The 26280-nt window shown below is 37.8% G+C and overlaps 1 protein-coding gene across 1 annotated transcript in view; it reads right to left on the reverse strand.

Moving 5' to 3' along the window:
* The window catches only part of LOC133655198 (alpha-N-acetylgalactosaminide alpha-2,6-sialyltransferase 2-like), a 60605-nt gene that overhangs the window by 30025 nt on the left and 4300 nt on the right, over nucleotides 1-26280 (reverse strand). The window contains exons 3-4 of the mRNA XM_062055149.1: nucleotides 20321-20483; nucleotides 4478-4640 (exon numbers count right to left, since the gene is read on the reverse strand). Coding sequence (XP_061911133.1) covers nucleotides 4478-4640; nucleotides 20321-20483 — 326 coding nt within the window. The remainder of the gene's footprint in view (nucleotides 1-4477; nucleotides 4641-20320; nucleotides 20484-26280) is intronic.

A 26280-nucleotide genomic window follows, 5' to 3' on the forward strand; every position in this document is an offset into this window, starting at 1 on the left:
TTTTTTTAGATCGCAATTTCCACCAGTCCCGATGTGCGTGAGAATTTTGGTGAGTTTTGAAGTATTTTAAGGGGGTCAAATTACAGCTCAAAAATCAAAAATGAGTGTTTTTAGTCATTTTTTGTCTTGAAGGGAAAATTGCCAACTTCCTGTTGGTTTTTGCCCGAGGATGTGAAATTATGAAAGGTAGGTCTAAGTGAGACCTACATAGAGGTATTTGTTTCATGTCTCTAAGACGTTTCTACCGGAAGTTACAAGCAGTTTTGTCTGAGTTTTCCTCTGAGGAGCAGTTTTTTCTCTGTTTTTTTTCAAAAATTATGTAGAGCACAATTTTGAGTTTTGGGGTTCGGTTTTTTTTTAGATCGCAATTTCCACCAGTCCCGATGTGTGTGAGAATTTTGGTGAGTTTTGAAGTATTTTAAGGGGGTCAAATTACAGCTCAAAAATCAAAAATGAGTGTTTTTAGTCATTTTTTGTCTTGAAGGGAAAATTGCCAACTTCCTGTTGGTTTTTGCCCGAGGATGTGAAATTATGAAAGGTAGGTCTAAGTGAGACCTACATAGAGGTATTTGTTTCATGTCTCTAAGACGTTTCTACCGGAAGTTACAAGCAGTTTTGTCTGAGTTTTCCTCTGAGGAGCAGTTTTTTCTCTGTTTTTTTTAAAAATTATGTAGAGCACAATTTTGAGTTTTGGGGTTCGGTTTTTTTTTTAGATCGCAATTTCCACCAGTCCCGATGTGCGTGAGAATTTTGGTGAGTTTTGAAGTATTTTAAGGGGGTCAAATTACAGCTCAAAAATCAAAAATGAGTGTTTTTAGTCATTTTTTGTCTTGAAGGGAAAATTGCCAACTTCCTGTTGGTTTTTGCCCGAGGATGTGAAATTATGAAAGGTAGGTCTAAGTGAGACCTACATAGAGGTATTTGTTTCATGTCTCTAAGACGTTTCTACCGGAAGTTACAAGCAGTTTTGTCAGAGTTTTCCTCTGAGGAGCAGTTTTTTCTCTGTTTTTTTTCAAAAATTATGTAGAGCACAATTTTGAGTTTTGGGGTTCGATTTTTTTTTTAGATCGCAATTTCCACCAGTCCCGATGTGTGTGAGAATTTTGGTTGAGTTTTGAAGTATTTTAAGGGGGTCAAATTACAGCTCAAAAATCAAAAATGAGTGTTTTTAGTCATTTTTTGTCTTGAAAGGGAAAATTGCCAACTTCCTGTTGGTTTTTGCCCGAGGATGTGAAATTATGAAAGGTAGGTCTAAGTGAGACCTACATAGAGGTATTTGTTTCATGTCTCTAAGACGTTTCTACCGGAAGTTACAAGCAGTTTTGTCAGAGTTTTCCTCTGAGGAGCAGTTTTTTCTCTGTTTTTTTCAAAAATTATGTAGAGCACAATTTTGAGTTTTGGGGTTCGGTTTTTTTTTTAGATCGCAATTTCCACCAGTCCCAATGTGTGTGAGAATTTTGGTGAGTTTTGAAGTATTTTAAGGGGGTCAAATTACAGCTCAAAAATCAAAAATGAGTGTTTTTAGTCATTTTTTGTCTTGAAGGGAAAATTGCCAACTTCCTGTTGGTTTTTGCCCGAGGATGTGAAATTATGAAAGGTAGGTCTAAGTGAGACCTACATAGAGGTATTTGTTTCATGTCTCTAAGACGTTTCTACCGGAAGTTACAAGAAGTTTTGTCTGAGTTTTCCTCTGAGGAGCAGTTTTTTCTGTTTTTTTCAAAAATTATGTAGAGCACAATTTTGAGTTTTGGGGTTCGGTTTTTTTTTAGATCGCAATTTCCACCAGTCCCGATGTGTGTGAGAATTTTGGTGAGTTTTGAAGTATTTTAAGGGGGTCAAATTACAGCTCAAAAATCAAAAATGAGTGTTTTTAGTCATTTTTTGTCTTGAAAGGGAAAATTGCCAACTTCCTGTTGGTTTTTGCCCGAGGATGTGAAATTATGAAAGGTAGGTCTAAGTGAGACCTACATAGAGGTTTTTGTTTCATGTCTCTACGACATTCCCAGTGGGAGTTAGAGGCAATTTACTTCCTAGGGGGCGCTAGAGAGCAGTTTTGATTTTTGGGGTTTGTTTTTTTTTACTAAGTTGTTCTGGCACACTTTTTCTATGTTTGTGTCAAATTTGGGGAGTTTTGAAGCATGTTAAGGAGGGCAAAGTAGTGCGCAAATGTTGTTTTGAAGGAGGAATAGCAAACTTCCTGTTGATTTTTGCTGAAGGATGTCAATCTATGAAATGTAGGTCTAGGCAAGACCTACATAGAGGTATTTGTTTCATGTCTCTACGACGTTCCTACCGGAAGTTACAAGCAGTTTTGTCCGAGTTTTCCTCTGAGGAGCAGTTTTTTGTCTGTTTTTTCCAAAAATTATGTAGAGCACAATTTTGAGTTTTGGGGTTCGGTTTTTTTTTTAGATCGCAGTTTCCACCAGTCCCGATGGGTGTGAGAAGTTTGGTGAGTTTTTAAGTATTTTAAGGGGGTCAAATTATAGGTCAAAGACGTAAAAAGCTGTTTTTTTAGTACATTTTTGTATAAAATGGGAAATTGCCAACTCCCTGTTGATTTTCGCCCGAGAATGTGTCATTATGAGTTGTAGGTCTAAAGGAGACCTACATACAGGTTTTTGTTTCATGTCTCTACGACCTTCCTAGTGGGAGTTACAGGCAGTTTGGTTTTTTTTTCCTAGGGGGCGCTAGAGCGCAAATTTGATTTTTGGGGTTTGGGTTTTGTACTAAAATGTGTCGTCACAGTTTTTGTATGTGTGTATACAATTTGGTGAGGTTTGAAGCATGTTAAGGGGGGCAAAGTAGTGCGCAAAGCTGCGGAATAATAATAAAGAAAGAATAATAATAATAATAAAACCTTACAAATTCAATAGGGTCCTTTCGTCCCATTGCAAAAGGACTCCCTTTGGGATTCCTTTTGAAAAGGTCCTGTGCGGACCCTAAAAAAAGGTCCTGTGCGGACCCTAATAAAACCTTACAATAACAATAGGTTCCTTTGTAACCAGTACAGGGCGGACCCTAATAAGCCCCTGACTGGAAGGATAGACAGAAAATCAACAATACTATTAAACCATGGACATGTAAATACTTCGGTTAATGCTTTCCAGCCTGGCGAAGCCTAACAATGCTGTTGCTAACGACGCCATTGAAGCTAACTTAGCAACGGCACCTCACAGAGCTATGCTAAAAACATTAGCTATCCACCTACGCCAGCCAGCCCTCATCTGCTCATCAACACCCGTGCTCACCTGCGTTCCAGCGATCGACAGAGCGACGAAGGACTTCACCCGATCATCGATGCGGCCGGCGGCTAGCGTCGGATAGCGCGTGTGCTATCCAAGTCAAAGTCCTCCTGCTTGTGTTGCTGCAGCCAGCCGCTAATACACCGATCCCACCTACAGCTTTCTTCTTTGCAGTCTTCATTGTTCATTAAACAAATTGCAAAAGATTCACCAACACAGATGTCCAGAATACTGTGGAATTTTGAGATGAAAACAGAGCTTTTTGTATTGGATTCAATGTGTCCGAATACTTCCGTTTCAACCATTGACGTCACGCGCATACGTCATCATACATAGACGTTTTCAACCGGAAGTTTAGCGGGAAATTTAAAATTGCACTTTATAAGTTAACCCGGCCGTATTGGCATGTGTTGCAATGTTAAGATTTCATCATTGATGTATAAACTATCAGACTGCGTGGTCGGTAGTAGTGGCTTTCAGTAGGCCTTTAAATTTCAAAAATGATTATTTCTATGATGGTTTTCTTTGCGTTTTTTCCCGTCTTGTAATGTTCTGCCTTGTTTACGATTTGCGCTCTGTAAATAAACTTGCCTTGCATTGCTTGTATTTACCCTAATTTCCGGACTATAAGCCGCACCTGACTATAAGCTGCACCAGCTAAATTTAGGGGAAAATACAGATTGCTCCACATATAAGCCGCACCCGACTATAAGCCGCAGGGTTTTGACGTGTAATTAGCGTAGTATATAGGGGTTCCTGCTACCACGGAGGGGATTGTCGGGACAGAGATGACTGTTTGGGAACGCAGAGCGTCCCATTTATTAACTATAAATATTTCAATCATTCAATCAAACTTTCACATCTTTGACATGGCGAACAGCATTCGTGCAGAGTACAAATAATACAACGGTGCAAAGTAATACAAAGTGCTCGCCTGTACGTTATCAAAATAACCAGCCTACCTGTATATGAAAAGTCAGTCTTTAATCATTGTGTCATCGTCTTCCTCCTGCGTAATAAAACCACCGAAATCCTCTTCGTCGGTGTCGGAGAAGAACAGGCCGTATATAAGCCGCACCCTTGTATAAGCCGCAGGGACCAGAACGAGGGGAAAAAGTAGCGGCTTATAGTCCGGAAATTACGGTACTTTGTTCCCTGTCCAGCATCAGTGCTTTGTTTAGAATTAGACACCCGACCCAAGGCGCACACGTGCCCGGAAGAAAAAGAGTCCTTACCGAAAGACGTAATCGTGTGCATCGATTACTTTCCCCAGTTTGGAGCCGTTGAGGATCCCAGCGGTTCCCACCACAGCACAACGAATGCAGCCATCGCCGCCTGGCTTTGGGGAGAGGAGAGGCTCCTTTGGCCTTGGGATCATCTTCACGGATGACATGACACCTGAAAAAAATAGTAATGATAATAATAATAATAATAAATTCAACATTACTTAAAGGCCTACTGAAAGCCACTACTACCGACCACGCAGTCTGATAGTTTATATATCAATGATGAAATCTTAACATTATAACACATGCCAATACGGCCGGGTTAACTTATAAAGTGACATTTTAAATTTGCCGCTAAACTTCCGGTTCGAAACGCCTCTGAGGATGACGTATGCGCGTGACGTAGACCGGCGAACACGGGTATGCCTTCCACATTGAAGCCAATACGAAAAAGCTCTGTTTTCATTTCATAATTCCACAGTATTCTGGACATCTGTGTTCGTGAATCTGTTGCAATCATGTTCATTGCATTATGGAGAAGGAAGCTGAGCAAGCAAAGAAGAAAGTTGTCGGTGCGAAATGGACGTATTTTTCGAACGTAGTCAGCAACAACAGTACACAGCCGGCGCTTCTTTGTTTACATTCCCGAAAGATGCAGTCAAGATGGAAGAACTCGGATAACAGAGACTCTAACCAGGAGGACTTTTGACTTCGATACACAGACGCCTGTAGAGAACTGGGACAACACAGACTCTTACCAGGATTACTTTGATTTGGATGACAAAGACGCAGACGTGCTACTGTGAGTATGCAGCTTTGGCTTCCAAACATTTGATCATTTCTAAACATCCTCGCTCAAATTAATGGGGAAATTGTCGCTTTCTCGGTCCGAATCTCTCTCACTTCATGCGGCCATCATTGTAAACAATAGGGAACTTTGCGTATATGTTCAACTGACTACGTCACGCTACTTCCGGTAGGGGCAAGCCTTTTTTTTATCAGATACCAAAAGTGTTGGACAGATGTTTACCTTATCCCAATAAACATATGTTCAGTATTTTAACATAAAAGTGTTGGACAGATGTTTACCTTATCCCAAAAAACATCTGTTCAGTATTTTAACATAAAAGTGTTGGACAGATGTTTACCTTATCCCAATAAACATATGTTCAGTATTTTAACATAAAAGTGTTGGACAGATGTTTACCTTATCCCAAAAAACATCTGTTCAGTATTTTAACATAAAAGTGTTTGACAGATGTTTACCTTATCCCAATAAACATCTGTTCAGTATTTTAACATAAAAGTGTTGGACAGATGTTTACCTTATCCCAATAAACATCTGTTCAGTATGTTAACATAAAAGTGTTGGACAGATGTTTACCTTATCCCAATAAACATCTGTTCAGTATTTTAACATAAAAGTGTTGGACAGATGTTTACCTTATCCCAAAAAACATCTGTTCAGTATTTTAACATAAAAGTGTTTGACAGATGTTTACCTTATCCCAAAAAACATCTGTTCAGTATTTTAACATAAAAGTGTTTGACAGATGTTTACCTTATCCCAATAAACATCTGTTCAGTATTTTAACATAAAAGTGTTGGACAGATGTTGACCTTATCCCAATAAACATCTGTTCAGTATTTTAACATAAAATTGTTGGACAGATGTTTACCTTATCCCAATAAACATCTGTTCAGTATTTTAACATAAAAGTGTTGGACAGATGTTTACCTTATCCCAATAAACATATGTTCAGTATTTTAACATAAAAGTGTTGGACAGATGTTTACCTTATCCCAATAAACATCTGTTCAGTATTTTAACATAAAAGTGTTGGACAGATGTTTACCTTATCCCAATAAACATATGTTCAGTATTTTAACATAAAAGTGTTGGACAGATGTTTACCTTATCCCAATAAACATCTGTTCAGTATTTTAACATAAAAGTGTTGGACAGATGTTTACCTTATCCCAAAAAACATCTGTTCAGTATTTTAACATAAAAGTGTTTGACAGATGTTTACCTTATCCCAATAAACATCTGTTCAGTATTTTAACATAAAAGTGTTGGACAGATGTTTACCTTATCCCAAAAAACATCTATTCAGTATTTTAACATAAAAGTGTTGGACAGATGTTTACCTTATCCCAATAAACATCTGTTCAGTATTTTAACATAAAAGTGTTGGACAGATGTTTACCTTATCCCAAAAAACATCTGTTCAGTATTTTAACATAAAAGTGTTTGACAGATGTTTACCTTATCCCAATAAACATCTGTTCAGTATTTTAACATAAAAGTGTTGGACAGATGTTTACCTTATCCCAAAAAACATCTATTCAGTATTTTAACATAAAAGTGTTTGACAGATGTTTACCTTATCCCAAAAAACATCTGTTCAGTATTTTAACATAAAAGTGTTTGACAGATGTTTACCTTATCCCAATAAACATCTGTTCAGTATTTTAACATAAAAGTGTTGGACAGATGTTGACCTTATCCCAATAAACATCTGTTCAGTATTTTAACATAAAAGTGTTGGACAGATGTTTACCTTATCCCAATAAACATCTGTTCAGTATTTTAACATAAAAGTGTTTGACAGATGTTTACCTTATCCCAATAAACATCTGTTCAGTATTTTAACATAAAAGTGTTGGACAGATGTTTACCTTATCCCAATAAACATCTGTTCAGTATTTTAACATAAAAGTGTTGGACAGATGTTTACCTTATCCCAAAAAACATCTGTTCAGTATTTTAACATAAAAGTGTTTGACAGATGTCTACCTTATCCCAAAAAACATCTGTTCAGTATTTTAACATAAAAGTGTTTGACAGATGTTTACCTTATCCCAATAAACATCTGTTCAGTATTTTAACATAAAAGTGTTTGACAGATGTTTACCTTATCCCAATAAACATCTGTTCAGTATTTTAACATAAAAGTGTTGGACAGATGTTTACCTTATCCCAATAAACATCTGTTCAGTATTTTAACATAAAAGTGTTTGACAGATGTTTACCTTATCCCAATAAACATATGTTCAGTATTTTAACATAAAAGTGTTTGACAGATGTTTACCTTATCCCAATAAACATCTGTTCAGTATTTTAACATAAAAGTGTTGGACAGATGTTTACCTTATCCCAAAAAACATCTGTTCAGTATTTTAACATAAAAGTGTTGGACAGATGTTTACCTTATCCCAAAAAACATCTCTTCAGTATTTTAACATAAAAGTGTTTGACAGATGTTTACCTTATCCCAATAAACATCTGTTCAGTATTTTAACATAAAAGTGTTTGACAGATGTTTACCTTATCCCAATAAACATCTGTTCAGTATTTTAACATAAAAGTGTTGGACAGATGTTTACCTTATCCCAATAAACATATGTTCAGTATTTTAACATAAAAGTGTTGGACAGATGTTTACCTTATCCCAATAAACATCTGTTCAGTATTTTAACATAAAAGTGTTTGACAGATGTTTACCTTATCCCAAAAAACATCTGTTCAGTATTTTAACATAAAAGTGTTGGACAGATGTTTACCTTATCCCAAAAAACATCTCTTCAGTATTTTAACATAAAAGTGTTTGACAGATGTTTACCTTATCCCAATAAACATCTGTTCAGTATTTTAACATAAAAGTGTTTGACAGATGTTTACCTTATCCCAATAAACATCTGTTCAGTATTTTAACATAAAAGTGTTGGACAGATGTTTACCTTATCCCAATAAACATATGTTCAGTATTTTAACATAAAAGTGTTGGACAGATGTTTACCTTATCCCAATAAACATCTGTTCAGTATTTTAACATAAAAGTGTTTGACAGATGTTTACCTTATCCCAAAAAACATCTGTTCAGTATTTTAACATAAAAGTGTTGGACAGATGTTTACCTTATCCCAATAAACATCTGTTCAGTATTTTAACATAAAAGTGTTTGACAGATGTTTACCTTATCCCAATAAACATCTGTTCAGTATTTTAACATAAAAGTGTTTGACAGATGTTTACCTTATCCCAAAAAACATCTGTTCAGTATTTTAACATAAAAGTGTTTGACAGATGTTTACCTTATCCCAAAAAACATCTGTTCAGTATTTTAACATAAAAGTGTTGGACAGATGTTTACCTTATCCCAATAAACATCTGTTCAGTATTTTAACATAAAAGTGTTTGATTGTGAGGCATTAAAAGCCAGAAAACGCAACGGGTCCATCAGACCAAATCAAATCAAATCTTTGTCCGGCTGCTGTAATTCAGTCAATCTCCCACCTAGTATACTTGTTGACGGTGTCAGAGTAAGTGACAGAAGAGAAACGGGTAGTCATTTTAATAATCATTTTATTTCCTCTGGTTTTCTCTACAATTCTGACAACTCTACTGAAGTTCCGCCAACTCCGGAAAGAACCGTTGAAAATACCCAGGTTTTTAACTTTACGCCCTTTACCACAACAGAGGTCATGAGGGCTCTAAAGCAACTTAAACCTAGAAAGCCAGCTGGCTCAGATAAGTTGGAGCCGCTCTTTTTAAAGTTGGCAGCTGAAATTATAGCTGAACCACTGACTCACATTTTTAACCTTACTCAAATTTCAAATGAAATCCCTTTGGATTGGAAATCTGCCCTTGTAATCCCCCTATTAAAAGGAGGTGACCCTAGTAATCTAAATAATTACAGACCGATCTCTAAACTCTCTGTTCTGGCAAAAGTGCTTGAATCCCTTATCAGTGAACAGATGACAGACTTTTTGGACACCAACTTTCACTGTTATGCTGATGACACCCAACTCTACATGCCCCTAAAGCTGACCAACACGCCGGACTGTAGTCAGCTGGAGGCGTGTCTTAATGAAATTAAACAATGGATGTCCGCTAACTTTTTGCAACTCAACGCTAAGAAAACGGAAATGCTGATTATCGGTCCTGCTAGACACCAACATCTATTTAATAATACCACCTTAACATTTGACAACCAAACAATTAAACAAGGAGACTCGGTAAAGAATCTGGGTATTATCTTCCACCCAACTCTCTCGTTTGAGTCACACATTAAGAGTGTTACTAGAACGGCCTTCTTTCATCTCCGTAATATCGCTAAAATTCGTTCCATCTTGTCCACTAGCGACGCTGAGATCATTATTCATGCGTTCGTTACGTCTCGTCTCGATTACTGTAACGTATTATTTTCGGGCCTCCCTATGTCTAGCATTAAAAGATTACAGTTGGTACAAAATGCGGCTGCAAGGCTTTTGACAAAAACAAGAAAGTTTGATCATATTACGCCTATACTGTATATACCTTTATATACATATATACCTATACTGGCTCACCTGCACTGGCTTCCTGTGCACTTAAGATGCGACTTTAAGGTTTTACTACTTACGTATAAAATACTACACGGTTTAGCTCCAGCCTATCTCGCCGATTGTATTGTACCATATGTCCCGGCAAGAAATCTGCGTTCAAAGAACTCCGGCTTATTAGTGATTCCCAGAGCCAAAAAAAAAGTCTGCGGGCTATAGAGCGTTTTCTATTCGGGCTCCAGTACTCTGGAATGCCCTCCCGGTAACAGTTAGAGATGCTACCTCAGTAGAAGCATTTAAGTCCCATCTTAAAACTCATTTGTATAATCTAGCCTTTAAATAGACCCCCCCTTTTTTAGACCAGTTGATCTGCCGTTTCTTTTCTTCTCTCCTCTTCTCCCCTGTCCCTTGCGAGGGGGAGTTGCATAGGTCCGGTGGCCATGGATGAAGTGCTGGCTGTCCAGAGCCGGGACCCCGGGTGGACCACTAGCCTGTGCATCGGTTGGGGACATCTCTGCGCTGCTGACCTGTCTCCGCTCGGGATGGTTTCCTGTTGGCCCCGCTGTGGACTGGACTCCCGCTGATGTGTTGGATCCACTGTGGACTGGACTTTCACAATGTTATGTCAGACCCACTCGACATCCGTTGCTTTCGGTCTCCCCTAGAGGGGGGGGGTTACCCACATATGCGGTCCTCTCCAAGGTTTCTCATAGTCATTCACCGACGTCCCACTGGGGTGAGTTTTTCCTTGCCCGTATGTGGGCTCTGTACCGAGGATGTCGTTGTGGCTTGTACAGCCCTTTGAGACACTTGTGATTTAGGGCTATATAAATAAACATTGATTGATTGATTGATTGATTGATTGATTGATTGAACTTTATCCTGTCACCACTTCAGTCAGGTTTTGGCAGAAATCACAGTACTGTTACTGCTGCTATGAAGTTTATAAATGATGTAACTGAAGCTCTTGACAAGAAGCAGTGCTGTCTGTCCCTCTTTATTGACCTTTCAAGGGCATTTGATACTGTTGATCATGTCATTTTAATCAAACGTCTTTCAGCTATTGGTTTTTCTCAGCAAGCAGTTGGATGGTTTGCAAATGACCTCACAAGTAGAACTCAGGCTGTTCAGATAGAAGGTTCCTCCTCGGACGTACTGCAAGTGAAAAAGGGTGTCCCTCAAGGCTCTGTGTTGGGCCCATTATTATTCACTATTTACATAAATAATCTTGGACAGAATATTCCGAACTCAACTTTCCATTTCTACGCTGATGATACTGTCGTATACTGTACAGCACCCACTCCTGCTGAGGCCTTTAAATATCGACAACATGCATTTGACAGAGTACAAGAACAACTTTGCTATCTTCAACTGGTTTTAAATGCAGAGAAAACAAAGTGTATGTTCTTTACCACATCAAAAACGGTAAGATCAGCACTGTGTGAGAACATTTTTAACAAGAAATGGGCAACAAATTATGTTAGTATGTGCTTTTAAATATTTAGGATTTTTAATTGATGACCACTTGAGTTTTAAGGAGCACATTCAGTATGTTGTAAAAAAACTGAAACTTTTACTGGGATTTTATTATAGAAACAAGTCTTGCTTTTCTTTTACTGTGAAACAGAAATTGGTGGAAACAACCTTCTTGCCCTGTTATTGACTATGGAGATGTGTTGTACATGAATGCTACTGCTGGTTGTCTCCACAAGCTGGATAGTGTGTACCACGGTGCACTGAGATTTATCACCAACTGCGCTCCCCTTACTCACCATTGCGTGTTATACTCAATGGTTAACTGGACATCTTTATGTGCTCGACGCCTCAATCATTGGTTTTCATCTACAAAACCATTCTGGGTATCACTCCATCTTATCTGTCTTGTCTTTTAACAAAAGAAACAAGGAAGTCACAATCTTCGTTCAACGAATGTTCTGCAATTTGTCGTCCCCAAAGTAAGAACTGAACTGGGCAAGAAAGCATTTAGGTTTTCAGCAGCGAAGGCTTGGAATAACCTACAATCGAATATTAAACTTCAAACCCTTGTTACGTTGAATGAGTTTAAAGGCCTACTGAAAGCCACTACTACCGACCACGCAGTCTGATAGTTTATATATTAATGATGAAATCTTAACATTATAACACATGCCAATACGGCCGGGTTAACTTATAAAGTGACATTTTAAATTTGCCGCTAAACTTCCGGTTCGAAACGCCTCTGAGGATGACGTATGCGCGTGACGTAGCCCGACGAACACGGGTAGGCCTTCCACATTGAAGCCAATACGAAAAAGCTCTGTTTTCATTTCATAATTCCACAGTATTCTGGACATCTGTGTTCGTGAATCTGTTTCAATCATGTTCATTGCATTATGGAGAAGGAAGCCGAGCAAGCAAAGAAGAAAGTTGTCGGTGCGAAATGGACGTATTTTTCGAACGTAGTCAGCAACAACAGTACACAGCCGGCGCTTCTTTGTTTACATTCCCGAAAGATGCAGTCAAGATGGAAGAACTCGGATAACAGAGACTCTAACCAGGAGGACTTTTGACTTCGATACACAGACGCCTGTAGAGAACTGGGACAACACAGACTCTTACCAGGATTACTTTGATTTGGATGACAAAGACGCAGACGTGCTACTGTGAGTATGCAGCTTTGGCTTCTAAACATTTGATCATTTCTAAACATCCTCGCTCAAATTAATGGGGAAATTGTCGCTTTCTCGGTCCGAATCTCTCTCACTTCATGCGGCCATCATTGTAAACAATAGGGAACTTTGCGTATATGTTCAACTGACTACGTCACGCTACTTCCGGTAGGGGCAAGCCTTTTTTTTATCAGATACCAAAAGTTGCAATCTTTATCGTCGTTGTTCTATACTAAATCCTTTCAGCAAAAATATGGCAATATCGCGAAATGATCAAGTATGACGCATAGAATAGATCTGCTATCCCCGTTTAAATAAAAAAAATTCATTTCAGTAGGCCTTTAAAGCTTCTGTGAAAGGACTGCAGTCTACCTTGTCTGTATGCACATGTGTTATGTGAGCAAGTTTTAATGTCGTAAATGTGATGTTTTATGTATTTGTTTACTGTTTTTAATGTGACCTTGCTGCTGCCCTCTTGGCCAGGTCTCCCTTGGAAAAGAGATCTTTGATCTCAATGGGATTTTACCTGGTTAAATAAAGGCTAATAATAATAATAAATAGACCCACAAACGCTGGCTGAGTAACAACAATATGAACGTCGCACGGGAAATTTCTCTGCCAGTTTCTGCATCCCACAGGGGATTCTTCTTTTGTGTTTCCGCACCTGCGGTTCCCACACAAGGTTGCAACGTTGTTTGTCAACACTGTCTGCTCTCATTTTCTCGCACATTTGACCCTCTGATGTTCTGTGTACCTACACTCTGTCCTCTTCCTGTCTAGGCCTGCTGTGTGTGTGTGTGTTCTGGCAATGCTTACTTAATAGGGACATCACTCTGTTTACAGTCACCTTTAGGGGACCTCCGACGGTATGGGGACAAAAAAACAGGTCCCCTAAAGGGAAACCTTTTTAAATGATTCTGAGGATCATGTCATATATAATTTTTTTTTTTTTAAATTTTTTTTTATAAATGGTCCTCAGTAGTCACGTACAAATTTGCGTGAATTATGCAAAATTATTTAAATTTGGTCCCCATGAACAATATTAACTTTTTTCCCCCAAAGCCAGTGAGTCTCAGTTTGAAAAATTGTATCATTTTTCTTTTAATAAAAAAAATTAAAACGGGTCCCACAGACCCGAACACCACACAAGAGCCATATTTAATAATGTGGCCAGAAATGGTACTGCAATCACGGTCAATCTTCTCCGTCTTCAATCGTCTCCATCTTTCAAAGGCATCGCCGATACAAATCATTGTTTTGTTCCTGGCTTCGTCGTGAATAAGTTGAGAATCGTAACGACGCCTTTTAGATTTGCTAAGGTCTGACATGTTTAGTAACTTTACCGGTGGCAGTAGCCAGACGAAGATGGCGGCGCGTAACTGGCAACCTGGATGTGACACACTCACGTGGCTTTCTAATTGGTCAAACGGTGGAGGGCGGTACATCGAAATTAAAACAATAATACAATTTCGGGGCTGTAAATCTAATTTTGAAATAAGCATAACCCGGCTGAACTATTGTTATCAGTTATAGAGGTATTGGAAAAGAACAAGATCTATTAATGCCTTTTGACCATTTAATGACGACTTGACATGAAATTATTACATACGGGTCCTTTAAAATAAACTTAAATTGTCTTTTTCAACTCTAAATCGGATAACTACAGTGGCCTGGAAGTGCAAAACTCTTTTACATTTCATGAAACAAATTACAATTACAGAACACACAAAACAAAGCAATTTTCAATCACACACACCAAAATAAAACACATTTACAATTTCAGAAAACACCGATATTATGTTTCTCCCAATGGCAAGTTGACGCTGGCCATTATTATTATATTTTTGCTTCTACATTAACTTGGACTAGCAGGGTTTCCACTAAAAGTAATTGAGTGTGGGATGGCGCCACGGCAAAATAAAAGCCGCCATTCCTAAAATTTTTTTTTTTTTTACGTGAAAACTAATTAAGGTAATAAAACCTATAAATGGAAATATTTATAGCTTAATATTTCCGCAAAATTCCCTCGTGATCCACCGAAAGAGCCCTGCCAAAACAAATATGATATTTTTCATATAATATTAAATTCACATTATTATTGGTTATTATCATAACTTTTTCTTCCGTTTGCTTTTCCACATGTAAAGTGTGGACGTAAACGGACGTTTATTTATTTTCCCCCCAGTGGCAAGTTTATATTTTTGCTACTACATTAACTTGCAGGGTTTCCACTAGTGTGGCATGGCGCCACGGCAAAATAAAAGCCGCCACACCTTAAATTTTTTTTTTTTTTTTTTACGTGAAAACTAATTGAGGTAATAAATTGTATGAATGGAAATATATATAGCCTAAAATTTACGCAATATATCGTGATCCACCGAACATTTGGCCACCGAAAAACTTTGATCACCGAAACACCTAATTGTCTAGAACCAAGGCTACTTAACTTTGAACTTAACCAAGCAGACTCGATCTTTTGTAATTTCGGTTTTGTGTAATTGTAAGTGGTTTTGTTATTTGTTCTGTGGGTTTGTGTAGATTTTAATGGTCTTGTCTTTCGTAATTTTGGTTTGTGTGATTGTAAATTGTTCAATCTTCCGTTATTTCGGACTCTGTATTTGTAAATCGTAATTGGTTGGTGGAAGTTTATTACGAACATGTATGCAGTTTCAATACGATACATCCCATTTTTTTACATACAGTATTTACATTTCTCTTCACAAAACTTGTTTATTCCACTTCATAGCATTTACGAACACATAGGTTCACTTCCTGTTCTCATTTTGTAACACAATTTACATCAATTAACTCTAAATACAACCGCTATCTTGAGGAGATAATATCAGTTCAACACGTTTATCATAATTCTTCTTCCCTCTACTCTGCAAACACTTGTCACCTGAACAGCATTCTAAACCGGATCCTATTAGTGTTTTGTTTGACTAATCCAACCCGTAATTACACATACTGGTTAGCAATGTTCCCTCTAATTGTTCATGTGTGTGAGCAAACACAAAAACTCCCTGAGCATTCAGTGGAGCAACATCACACGTGGCAATACCAGCAGCACACTTGTCTCAAACTAATCTTTTATAATAACACTCAAATGAGAGGAGTCATTTTCATGAGATTATTTTGTAATATTAGTGATTTGGCCCACGTGTAATGAAAATAAAAGAAATCTTGTTTTTAATAAGCTATGGATTAGTATTGTACAATATGTCTGGGTGGGGGGGGGGGGGTCCTGCTTTGGAAATCATTTGTACCCCTTTCAGAGATCACATTTAGTTCCCCTTAAACATCCTCATGTTGCACAATGAAATGTAAGCATAGGATGAAGTGTGCATTCCTGTAACTTTCTCTAGTAACAGCATTCCATGATTAATATCAATAAATTAACATTAATAATAAATGACAGTAGAATAAGCACACGTATGACTGAGGAGTCATAGTGTAACTTTGTGTGGTGTTTGACTTGTCCGACTTTTTGTGTGGCCTTAAACGCACCAGTGGCTTAGTGCTATGCGTGTTGGTGACCGATGACAAGTTGGTTTTGGCCTGGTTTGTACGGCAGAAAATGACTAGATTTTTGAGATAGAAGTTTTTTACTCATGTTTTTGGTGTGGTTATGGCCGAATATGAACAGTTTTGCTCAATAAAGTGATCGATATAATTCCTGGCCTCGAAGCATCTCGATAGACGTTACAACGGTGTTGACAAACACCGTTAGGGCCGCTTGTTGTCACCGTCACTCAGAGTTGCATTGCAAAATTACACAGAATAAATGTGTTTATTTTGTTTAGAATTCAGATGGGATTTGATTTGGTGCGCGGCATATATTTGCTGTGCGCAGAGGACGCTTGAGCAGTGCGCAATTGCGAAGGCGCGCACCTTAGAGGGAACATTGCTGATATGCTTAAGGTTGTCATTATGGTATGTGCATACAAATTGTTCTCTAAGGTTATGTTTTCCTGCTTGTTTAGAACAAGTGTCGTACATTCTTGAGTAGCAGGCTGTAGTTTGCTTTGTACATGATTCAATCAATCAATCAATGTTTATTTATACAGCCCTAAATCACAAGTGTCTCAAAGGGCTGCACAAGCCACAACGACATCCTCGGTACAGAGCCCACATACGAGATTATACGAGGCGTCAAAGTCCTTTTCACTGAGGGCCACATGGCAGTTATGTTTGGCCCCAGAGGGCCGCTTCTAACAGTGAATGCTATTACTCCATTATTTCATGCGTTTTGTTAGTAGATTTTTTTCAAACTAAAATGTAAAAAAAAATGGTAAGTTGCAATAATTTGTGTATTTTACTGTAAATGGAAAACCAGTACTGCTGTTTTTATGGTTTAAAAAAAGGCAGCTCAGTTGCCAGAATTTTACTGTAAAATTTAAAAAAATTTTTTTTACTGTAAATTAAAAAAACTGCAATTTTACAGTAAAATTTTGGCACCTGATCTGCCAGTTTTTTTTTCTTACCGCAAACCAACAACTGTAGATTTTTTTGGGTATTACTGTAAATGCCAAAACAGCACCACAGTTTATTACAGTAAAAAAAAAAAAAAGTACTATTTTTTTCATTTAGAGAAAAATGCTGTAAAATCCACAGTAAACTTCACAATTTTACCATGAAATCTAATGCTACTTTTACATTGCACAATTTGATGGATAACTTGCTTTGAAATCATTATTATTAGTATTTATTTCTATTTAAAAAAATGGTTTGAACGTTTGATAATATGTTTTTGCATAATTAGACAATATTTAAGTGAACATCATTTGCGATTACATGGAGCACATGTATTTTTTTTCTCCCGAAAAAGAAAGAAAATACATTTAGTAAGAAAAGTTACAGTACCGTATTTTGTGGACCATAGGGCGCACCGGACTATAAGGCGCACTGACGATGGTCTATTTTCTATCTTTTTTCATATATAAGACGCACCGGATTTTGGTGTTGTTTACTTGAGTCATATTGCAGTCTACACGTATCTCTTATGTGTGACTGCCATCATATTGCAGTCTACACGTATCTCTTATGTGTGACTGCCATCATAATGCAGTCTACACGTATCTCTTATGTGTGACTGCCATCATATTGCAGTCTACATGCATCTCTTATGTGTGACTGCCATCCTATTGCAGTCTACATGTATCTCTTATGTGTGACTGCCATCATATTGCAGTCCACACGTATCTCTTATATGTGACTGCCATTATAATGCAGTCTACATGTATCTCTTATGTGTGACTGCCATCATATTGCAGTCTCCACGTATCTCTTATGTGTGACTGCCATCATAATGCAGTCTACACGTATCTCTTATGTGTGACTGCCATCATAATACAGTCTACACATATCTCTTATGTGTGACTGCCATCACAATGCAGTCTACACGTATCTCTTATGTGTGACTGCCATCATAATGCAGTCTACATGGATCTCTTATGTGTGACTGCCATCATAATGCAGTCTACACGTATCTCTTATGTGTGACTGCCATCATATTGCAGTCCACACATATCTCTTATGTGTGACTGCCATCATATTGCAGTCTACACGCATCTCTTATGTGTGACTGCCATCATATTGCAGTCTACACGCATCTCTGTGTGACTGCCATCATATTGCAGTCCACACGTATCTCATGTGTGACTTCCATCATATTGCAGTCCACACGTATCTCTCATGTGTGACTGCCATCATAATGCAGTCTACATGTATCTCTTATGTGTGACTGCCATCATATTACAGTCTACACATATCTTTTATGTATGACTGTCATCATATTGCAGTCTACATGCATCTCTTATGTGTGACTGCCATCATATTGCAGTCCACACATATCTCTTATGTGTGACTGCCATCATAATGCAGTCTACACGTATCTCTTATGTGTGACTGCCATCATATTGCAGTCTACACGTATCGCTTATGTGTGACTGCCATCATATTGCAGTCCACACGTATCGCTTATGTGTGACTGCCATCATATTGCAGTCTACATGCATCTCTTATGTGTGACTGCCATCATAATGCAGTCTACATGCATCTCTTATGTGTGACTGCCATCATATTGCAGTCCACACATATCTCTTATGTGTGACTGCCATCATAATGCAGTCTACACGTATCTCTTATGTGTGACTGCCATCATATTGCAGTCTACACGTATCGCTTATGTGTGACTGCCATCATATTGCAGTCCACACGTATCGCTTATGTGTGACTGCCATCATATTGCAGTCTACATGCATCTCTTATGTGTGACTGCCATCATAATGCAGTCTACATGTATCTCTTATGTGTGACTGCCATCATATTGCAGTCTACATGCATCTCTTATGTGTGACTGCCATCATATTGCAGTCTACACGTATCTCTTATGTGTGACTGCCATCATATTGCAGTCCACACGTATCTCTTATGTGTGACTGCCATCATAATGCAGTCTACACGTATCTCTTATGTGTGACTGCCATCATATTGCAGTCTACACGTATCTCTTATGTGTGACTGCCATCATATTGCAGTCTACACGTATCTCTTATGTGTGACTGCCATCATATTGCAGTCTACATGCATCTCTTATTTGTGACTGCCATCATATTGCAGTCCACACGTATCTCTTATGTGTGACTGCCATCATATTGCAGTCTACACGTATCTCTTATGTGTGACTTCCATCATAATGCAGTCTACACGTATCTCTTATGTGTGACTGCCATCATATTGCAGTCTACATGTATCTCTTATGTGTGACTGCCATCATAATGCAGTCTACATGTATCTCTTATGTGTGACTGCCATCATATTACAGTCTACACGTATCTCTTATGTGTGACTGCCATCATATTGCAGTCCACACGTATCTCTTATGTGTGACTGCCATCACAATGCAGTCTACATGTATCTCTTATGTGTGACTGCCATCATAATGCAGTCTACATGTATCTCTTATGTGTGACTGCCATCATATTGCAGTCTACATGTATCTCTTATGTGTGACTGCCATCATATTGCAGTCCACACGTATCTCTTATGTGTGACTGCCATCACAATGCAGTCTACATGTATCTCTTATGTGTGACTGCCATCATAATGCAGTCTACATGTATCTCTTATGTGTGACTGCCATCATATTGCAGTCTACATGTATCTCTTATGTGTGACTGCCATCATATTGCAGTCTACACATATATATTATGTGTGACTGCCATCATATTGCAGTCTACACATATATATTATGTGTGACTGCCATCATATTGCAGTCTACACATATATCTTATGTGTGACTGCCATCATGATGCAGTCTACACGTATCTCTTATGTGTGACCGCCATCATATTGCAGTCTACACATGTCTCTTATGTGTGACTGCCATCTACTGGTCACACGTATCTTTACACCATGTAACAAATAAAATAGCTTCGAGGTCGGTAAGCAAAACCAGAATTATTCCTTACATTAGGCGCACCGGGCTATAAAGCGCACTGTCGAGTTTTGAGGGGGAAAAAATGATTTTAAGTGCGCCTTATAGTCCGGAAAATACGGTACTTTATTGATACATATTATTTCCAGGCTTTCTAGGGCCAAATAAAATGAAGTGGTGAGTTTGACACCTGTGTGTTAGAAGTGCTGCAATTTGTTAAATGTTATTTAATTTGTTTTAAATAATTTTAATGTTGAAAATGCAGATGTATACAAGGTGAAAGATGAATTAAAAAGGGAGGTTATGTGAAAGGTGTCATAACAGCAAACAGACGTGTGATGGAGTGGACTGTCTAGTTTGCAATTAAGTTGACGGTGTAATATTATTTAAGTCTGTGCATGAAATGATTGTCATTATAAGATTAAGGCTCAAACGTACCGTCGTAAGTGTAGCCCATGAAGCCAAAGGGATTGTTAAAGTGGGAGAGTCTGTTCCACTCGCTCATGTTGATGTTGTCTTTGTGCAGGAACAAGCGAATGTTGGGAAGGAATCCCTTCCGGAAGCTCTCATCCTGGGAATTCCTGAGGGATTGTTGGCACGTCTAGGTAAAAAAAAAAAACAGAACAGTTGCATGTTTAGTGCGGGGGGTTCAAGTCCGTCACATTTCCTCAACTGTGTGAAGTTGGCCGCCTTTATCATTGCAAATATTAGGTAAAACTACATGAGGCAATTCCTGAAGGAATCGCGTGTGAATGCTCCAATGCTGAAGTTGAAGTGAAATGCTGACAGAATGTAGTATGAATGTAAGAATAGTTTGAATGTTGAGAAGCTGACGCTGAACTGAAATGCTAATGGAACGTAGGATGAATGTAGAAATGGTTTGAATGTTGGAATGGTTTCAATGTTGAAGAGTTTGAATTTCCAGGAAAACCGGAATTTGGTTTGGAACTTGGGAAAGTGTTAGTTTGAATGTCCAGGATGAGTGGAATGTGTTGATGTTGGAATGGTTTGAATATGTTGAGAAATGTGGGAATTGTGCAACTTGGAAAAATGTCCCATTAACTTTAATGGGAACTTCCTGGAAATTTGGGAAAAGCAGGGATTTTTTTGGAAAATGGTTAGGAGCATGAATGTCATGAATGAGCTGAATTGGTTGGTGTTAGAATTGTTTGAGTCGATCAAGAAATGTTGAAGTAACAGTTTTTGATTGAGAAATTCCTGGAATTTCGGGAATTTTTCTAGTTCCTTAACCAGCTTTGTTTTATTGTCCTGAATATGAGGAGTGTTTTGACAGTGGAAAGGTTGAAATGGGTTGAAAAGTGTGTGAGGAGGAGTAGTCGAACTTAAGAAGGGTGGAAATAGGTTACCAAAAAAAAGGACTTCCTGGAAATGTATTGAACTTGGAAAAAGGACAGTTTGAATTTCCAGGAAAACCGGAATTTGGTTTGGAACTTGGAAACGTGTTAGTTTGAATGTCCAGGATGAGTGGAATGTGTTGATGTTGGAATAGTTTGAAAAGGTTGAAAAATGTGGGAATTGTGCAACTTGGAAAAAATGTCCCATTCATTTTAATGGGAACTTCCTGGAAATTTGGGAAAAGCAGGGATTTTTTTTGGAAAATGGTTAGGAGCATGAATGTCATGAATGAGCTGAATTGGTTGGTGTTAGAATTGTTTAAATCGATCAAGAAATGTTGAAGTAACAATTTTTAATTGAGAAATTCCTGGAATTTCGGGGAATTTTTTGTAGTTCCTTAACCAACTTTGTTTTTTGTCCTGAATATGAGGAGTGTTTTGACAATGGAACGGTTGAAATGGTTTTGAAAAATGTGGAAGGAGTAGTCGAACTTAAGAAGGGTGGAAATAGGTTACCAAAAAACAGGACTTCCTGGAAATGTATTGAACTTGGAAAAAGAGCAGTTTGAATTTCCAGGAAAACCGGAATTTGGTTTGGAACGTGTTAGTTTGAATGTCCAGGATGAGTGGAATGTGTTGATGTTGGAATGGTTTGAAAAGGTTGAAAAATGTGGGAATTGTGCAACTTGGAAAAAATGTCCCATTCATTTTAATGGGAACTTCCTGGAAATTTGGGAAAAGCAGGGATTTTTTTTGGAAAATGGTTAGGAGCATGAATGTCATGAATGAGCTGAATTGGTTGGTGTTAGAATTGTTTGAATCAATCAAGAAATGTTGAAGTAACAGTTTTTGATTGAGAAATTCCTGGAATTTCGGGAATTTTTCTAGTTCCTTAACCAACTTTGTTTTATTGTCCTGAATATGAGTTGTGTTTTGACAGTGGAACGGTTGACATGGGTTGAAAACTGTGGAAAGAGTAGTCAAACTTAAGAAGGGTGGAAATAGGTTACCAAAAAAACAGGACTTCCTGGAAATGTATTGAACTTGGATAAAGGACTGCTTGAATTTCCAGGAAAACCGGAATTTGGTTTGGAACTTGGGAACGTGTTAGTTTGAATGTCCAGGATGAGTGGAATGTGTTGATGTTGGAATGGTTTGAAAAGGTTGAAAAATGTGGGAATTGTGCAAATTGGAAAAATATCCCATTGATTTTATTGGCAACTTCCTGGAAATTTGGGAATTTTGGGAAAAGCAGGGATTTTTTTGAAAATGATTAGGAGCATGAATGTCCTGAATGAGGTGAATTGGTTGGTGTTTAAATGTTGAAATCCTTTAAACGCTGAAATGGTTTGAATGTTGGAATGGTTTGAATGTTGAAGAGTTTGAATTTCCAGGAAAACCGGAATTCGGTTTGGAACTTGGGAAAGTGTTAGTTTGAATGTCCAGGATGAGTGGAATGTGTTGATGTTGGAATGGTTTGAATAGGTTGAGAAATGTGGGAATTGTGCAACTTGGAAAAATGTCCCATTAATTTTAATGGGAACTTCCTGGAAATTTGGGAAAAGCAGGGATTTTTTTTGGAAAATGTTTTAGGAGCATGAATGTCCTGAATGAGCTGAATTGGTTGGTGTTAGAATTGTTTGAATCAATCAAGAAATGTTGAAGTAACAGTTTTTGATTGAGAAATTCCTGGAATTTCGGGAATTGTTCTAGTTCCTTAACCAACTTTGTTTTATTGTCCTGAATATGAGTGTTTTGACAGTGGAACGGTTGACATGGGTTGAAAAATGTGGAAGGAGTAGTCGAACTTAAAAAGGGTGGAAATAGGTTACCAAAAAAACAGGACTTCCTGGAAATGTATTGAACTTGGAAAAAGGGCAGTTTGAATTTCCAGGAAAACCGGAATTTGGTTTGGAACTTGGGAAAGTGTTAGTTGGAATGTCCAGGATGAGTGGAATGTGTTGATGTTGGAATGGTTTGAATAGGTTGAGAAATGTGGGAATTGTGCAACTTGGAAAAATGTCCCATTAATTTTAATGGGAACTTCCTGGAAATTTGGGAAAAGCAGGGATTTTTTTGGAAAATGTTTTTAGGAGCTGAATTGGTTGGTGTTAGAATTGTTTGAATCAATCAAGAAATGTTGAAGTAACAGTTTTTGATTGAGAAATTCCTGGAATTTGGGGAATTTTTCTAGTTCCTTAACCAGCTTCGTTTTTTGTCCTGAATATGAGGAGTGTTTTGACAGTGGAAAGGTTGAAATGGGTTGAACAGTGTGTGAGGAGGAGTAGTCGAACTTAAGGGTGGAAATAGGTTACCACAAAAAAGGACTTCCTGGAAATGTATTGAACTTGGATAAAGGACAGCTTGAATTTCCAGGAAAACCGGAATTTGGTTTGGAACTTGGGAACGTGTTAGTTTGAATGTCCAGGATGAGTGGAATGTGTTGATGTTGGAATGGTTTGAAAAGGTTGAAAAATGTGGGAATTGTGCAAATTGGAAAAATATCCCATTGATTTTATTGGCAACTTCCTGGAAATTTGGGAATTTTGGGAAAAGCAGGGATTTTTTTGAAAATGATTAGGAGCATGAATGTCCTGAATGAGGTGAATTGGTTGGTGTTTAAATGTTGAAATCCTTTAAACGCTGAAATGGTTTGAATGTTGGAATGGTTTCAATGTTGAAGAGTTTGAATTTCCAGGAAAACCGGAATTTGGTTTGGAACTTGGGAACGTGTTAGTTTGAATGTCCAGGATGAGTGGAATGTGTTAATATTGGAATGGTTTGAATAGGTTGAAAAATGTGGGAATTGTGCAACTTGGAAAAATGTCCCATTAATTGTAATGGTAACATCCTGGAAATTTGGGAAAAGCAGGGATTTTTTGGGAAAATGGTTAGGAGCATGAATGTCATGAATGAGCTGGATTGGTTGGTGTTAGAATTGTTTGAATCGATCAAGAAATGTTGAAGTAACAGTTTTTGATTGAGAAATTCCTGGAATTTCGGGAATTTTTCTAGTTCTTTAACCAGCTTTGTTTTTTGTCCTGAATATGAGGAGTGTTTTGACAGTGGAACGGTTGAAATGGGTTGAAAACTGTGGGAGGAGTAGTCGAACTTAAGAAGGGTGGAAATAGGTTACCAAAAAAAAGGACTTCCTGGAAATGTATTGAACTTGGAAAAAGGACAGTTTGAATTTCCAGGAAAACCGGAATTTGGTTTGGAACTTGGGAAAGTGTTAGTTTGAATGTCCATAATGAGTGGAATATGTTGATGTTGGAATGGTTTGAATAGGTTGAGAAATGTGGGAATTGTGCAACTTGGAAAAATGTCCCATTAATTTTATTGGCAACTTCCTGGAAATTTGGGAATTTTGGGAAAAGCAGGGATTTTTTTGAAAATGATTAGGAGCATGAATGTCCTGAATGAGGTGAATTGGTTGGTGTTTAAATGTTGAAATCCTTTAAACGCTGAAATGGTTTGAATGTTGGAATGGTTTGAATGTTGAAGAGTTTGAATTTCCAGGAAACCCGGAATTTGGTTTGGAACTTGGGAAAGTGTTAGTTGAAATTTCCAGAATGAGTGGAATGTGTTGATGTTGGAATGGTTTGAATAGGTTGAAAAATGTGGGAATTGTGCAACTTGGAAAAAATGTCCCATTCATTTTAATGGGAACTTCCTGGAAATTTGGGGAAAAGCAGGGATTTGTTTTGAAAATGATTAGGAGCATGAATGTCCTGAATGAGCTGAATTGGTTGGTGTTAGAATTGTTTAAATCGGTCAAGAAATGTTGAAGTAGCAGTTTTTAATTGAGAAATTCCTGGAAATTCGGGGAATTTTTTCTAGTTCCTTAACCAACTTTGTTTTTTGTCCTGAATATGAGGAGTGTTTTGACAGTGGAACGGTTGAAATGGGTTGAAAACTGTGGAAGGAGTAGTCGAACTTAAGAAGGGTGGAAATAGGTTACCAAAAAAACAGGACTTCCTGGAAATGTATTGAACTTGGAAAAAGGACAGTTTGAATTTCCAGGAAAACCGGAATTTGGTTTGGAACTTGGGAACGTGTTAGTTTGAATGTCCAGGATGAGTGGAATGTGTTGATGTTGGAATGGTTTGAAAAGGTTGAAAAATGTGGGAATTGTGCAACTTGGAAAAATGTTCCATTCATTTTAATGGGAACTTCCTGGAAATTTGGGAAAAGCAGGGATTTTTTTTGGAAAATGGTTAGGAGCATGAATGTCATGAATGAGCTGAATTGGTTGGTATTAGAATTGTTTGAATCGATCAAGAAATGTTGAAGTAACAGTTTTTGATTGAGAAATTCCTGGAATTTTGGGAATTTTTCTAGTTCCTTAACCAACTTTGTTTTATTGTCCTGAATATGAGTTGTGTTTTGACAGTGGAACGGTTGACATGGGTTGAAAAATGTGGAAGGAGTAGTCGAACTTAAGAAGGGTGGAAATAGGTTACCAAAAAAACAGGACTTCCTGGAAATGTATTGAACTTGGAAAAAGGACAGTTTGAATTTCCAGGAAAACTGGAATTTGGTTTGGAACTTGGGAACGTGTTAGTTTGAATGTCCAGGATGAGTGGAATGTGTTGATGTTGGAATGGTTTGAAAAGGTTGAAAAATGTGGGAATTGTGCAACTTGGAAAAATTTTCCATTTGTTTTAATGGGAACTTCCTGGAAATTTGGGGAAAAGCAGGGATTTGTTTTGAAAATGATTCGGAGCAGGAATGTCCTGAATGAGCTGGATTGGTTGGTGTTAGAATTGTTTAAATCGGTCAAGAAATGTTGAAGTAACAGTTTTTAATTGAGAAATTCCTGGAATTTCGGGAATTTTTCTAGTTCCTTAACCAACGTTTTTTGTCCTGAATATGAGGAGTGTGTTTGTGTGACATTCATTGGCACTTCAACTTCTTCAAATAAGAAAAGTTTGGGGAGATTTTGACATGGTTGGGGGTCTGGATATAAATGATAACATGTTTATAATAGGGATGTCCAATAATGGCTTTTTTACGATATCCGATATTGTCCAACTCTTTAAT

This window comes from Entelurus aequoreus, linkage group LG08 (assembly GCF_033978785.1).
Source record: "Entelurus aequoreus isolate RoL-2023_Sb linkage group LG08, RoL_Eaeq_v1.1, whole genome shotgun sequence".
Lineage (NCBI taxonomy): Eukaryota > Metazoa > Chordata > Actinopteri > Syngnathiformes > Syngnathidae > Entelurus > Entelurus aequoreus.